We start from the raw sequence: 1,018 nt of genomic DNA on the forward strand, positions 1-1,018 counted from the left end.
GGGTATTTATTATTTATTTTCTAAGGGTTACCCACCTTCTAAATTTTCTGGTGGTCTTGAGACCGTCTGCGAAGTTTGATATCTGGGAAACACAGAAATCCTTTTGTTTTGAGTCTCCTTGCGTTAGAGTGGAAGCTAAATTATCGTTTCTTATTTTTGTCAGTATTTTTCTTACTGGTATCAGTACTCACATAACAGTAGCAGAGATAACTGTCATTTAGATCTTTGCCATACCTTAGAGTCTGAGATCTTTGGTGGAAAATATGAACACAATGATGATAAACTGAGACATAGCGAGATGGGGTAAAGAAACCTATCAATTGGAGGTGAACACCTGGTTCTTCATATTTATTTGGAAAATATGAACACAATAATGATAAATGATGGAAAATGTAAACACAATAATGGACATAGCGAGATAGCGAGATAGGGTAAAGGAACCTATCAATTGGAGGTGAACGCCTGGTTCATAGCCAGAATTAATACCCGTGGGTTATTCACTTTCTCTTACTTCTACTTTTGTTCAACAACAGGGCCATCTCGACGGACTGGACCTCCTCAACGCACACATTAGCGACGAGGTGGCTCATGTTGTTGCAGATTTTCTCGATAAACTCAACGCAGAGACCGAGATGATTGAGGACTTGATGAACGTCTTTTTCTGTAACTAAATGTCTTTTTGAAAACTCCGAAGTAAAAGCAGTTCAGGAATTGTGTGCCTTTGATTATGTTTCCTTTATCTTGGTCTGTAATAATCGTGTAATAAAATCGGCTCAGTTTTGGGTCCCTTATTGTTCATTATGTGCAAGTATATAAACGACTTGGACAATGAGATAATGATGTTAGTAAGTTTGCGGACGACACTAAAACAGGAGGTCAGGAGGAGAAGGCGAGATTCTGCTGGAAGATCTTAGCAAATTGTTCACATGGTCTGTGAAATGGTAAATGGACAAAATTTAAGTTGTGTGACTAATATACTCTTCACTGTAAGAGGATTTACTGGAATTAGTTATATATT

General features: G+C 37.7%; 1 protein-coding gene across 1 annotated transcript in view; it reads left to right on the forward strand.

The window, feature by feature from the left end:
- LOC143032138 (uncharacterized) overlaps positions 1-1,018 on the forward strand; it is an 8,074-nt gene extending 7,056 nt beyond the window's left edge. Inside the window, exon 7 of the mRNA XM_076196597.1 lies at positions 534-1,018. Coding sequence (XP_076052712.1) covers positions 534-671 — 138 coding nt within the window. The 3' untranslated portion in view covers positions 672-1,018. The remainder of the gene's footprint in view (positions 1-533) is intronic.

Source organism: Oratosquilla oratoria, chromosome 13 (assembly GCF_046742065.1).
Source record: "Oratosquilla oratoria isolate Oo_2021 chromosome 13, ASM4674206v1, whole genome shotgun sequence".
Lineage (NCBI taxonomy): Eukaryota > Metazoa > Arthropoda > Malacostraca > Stomatopoda > Squillidae > Oratosquilla > Oratosquilla oratoria.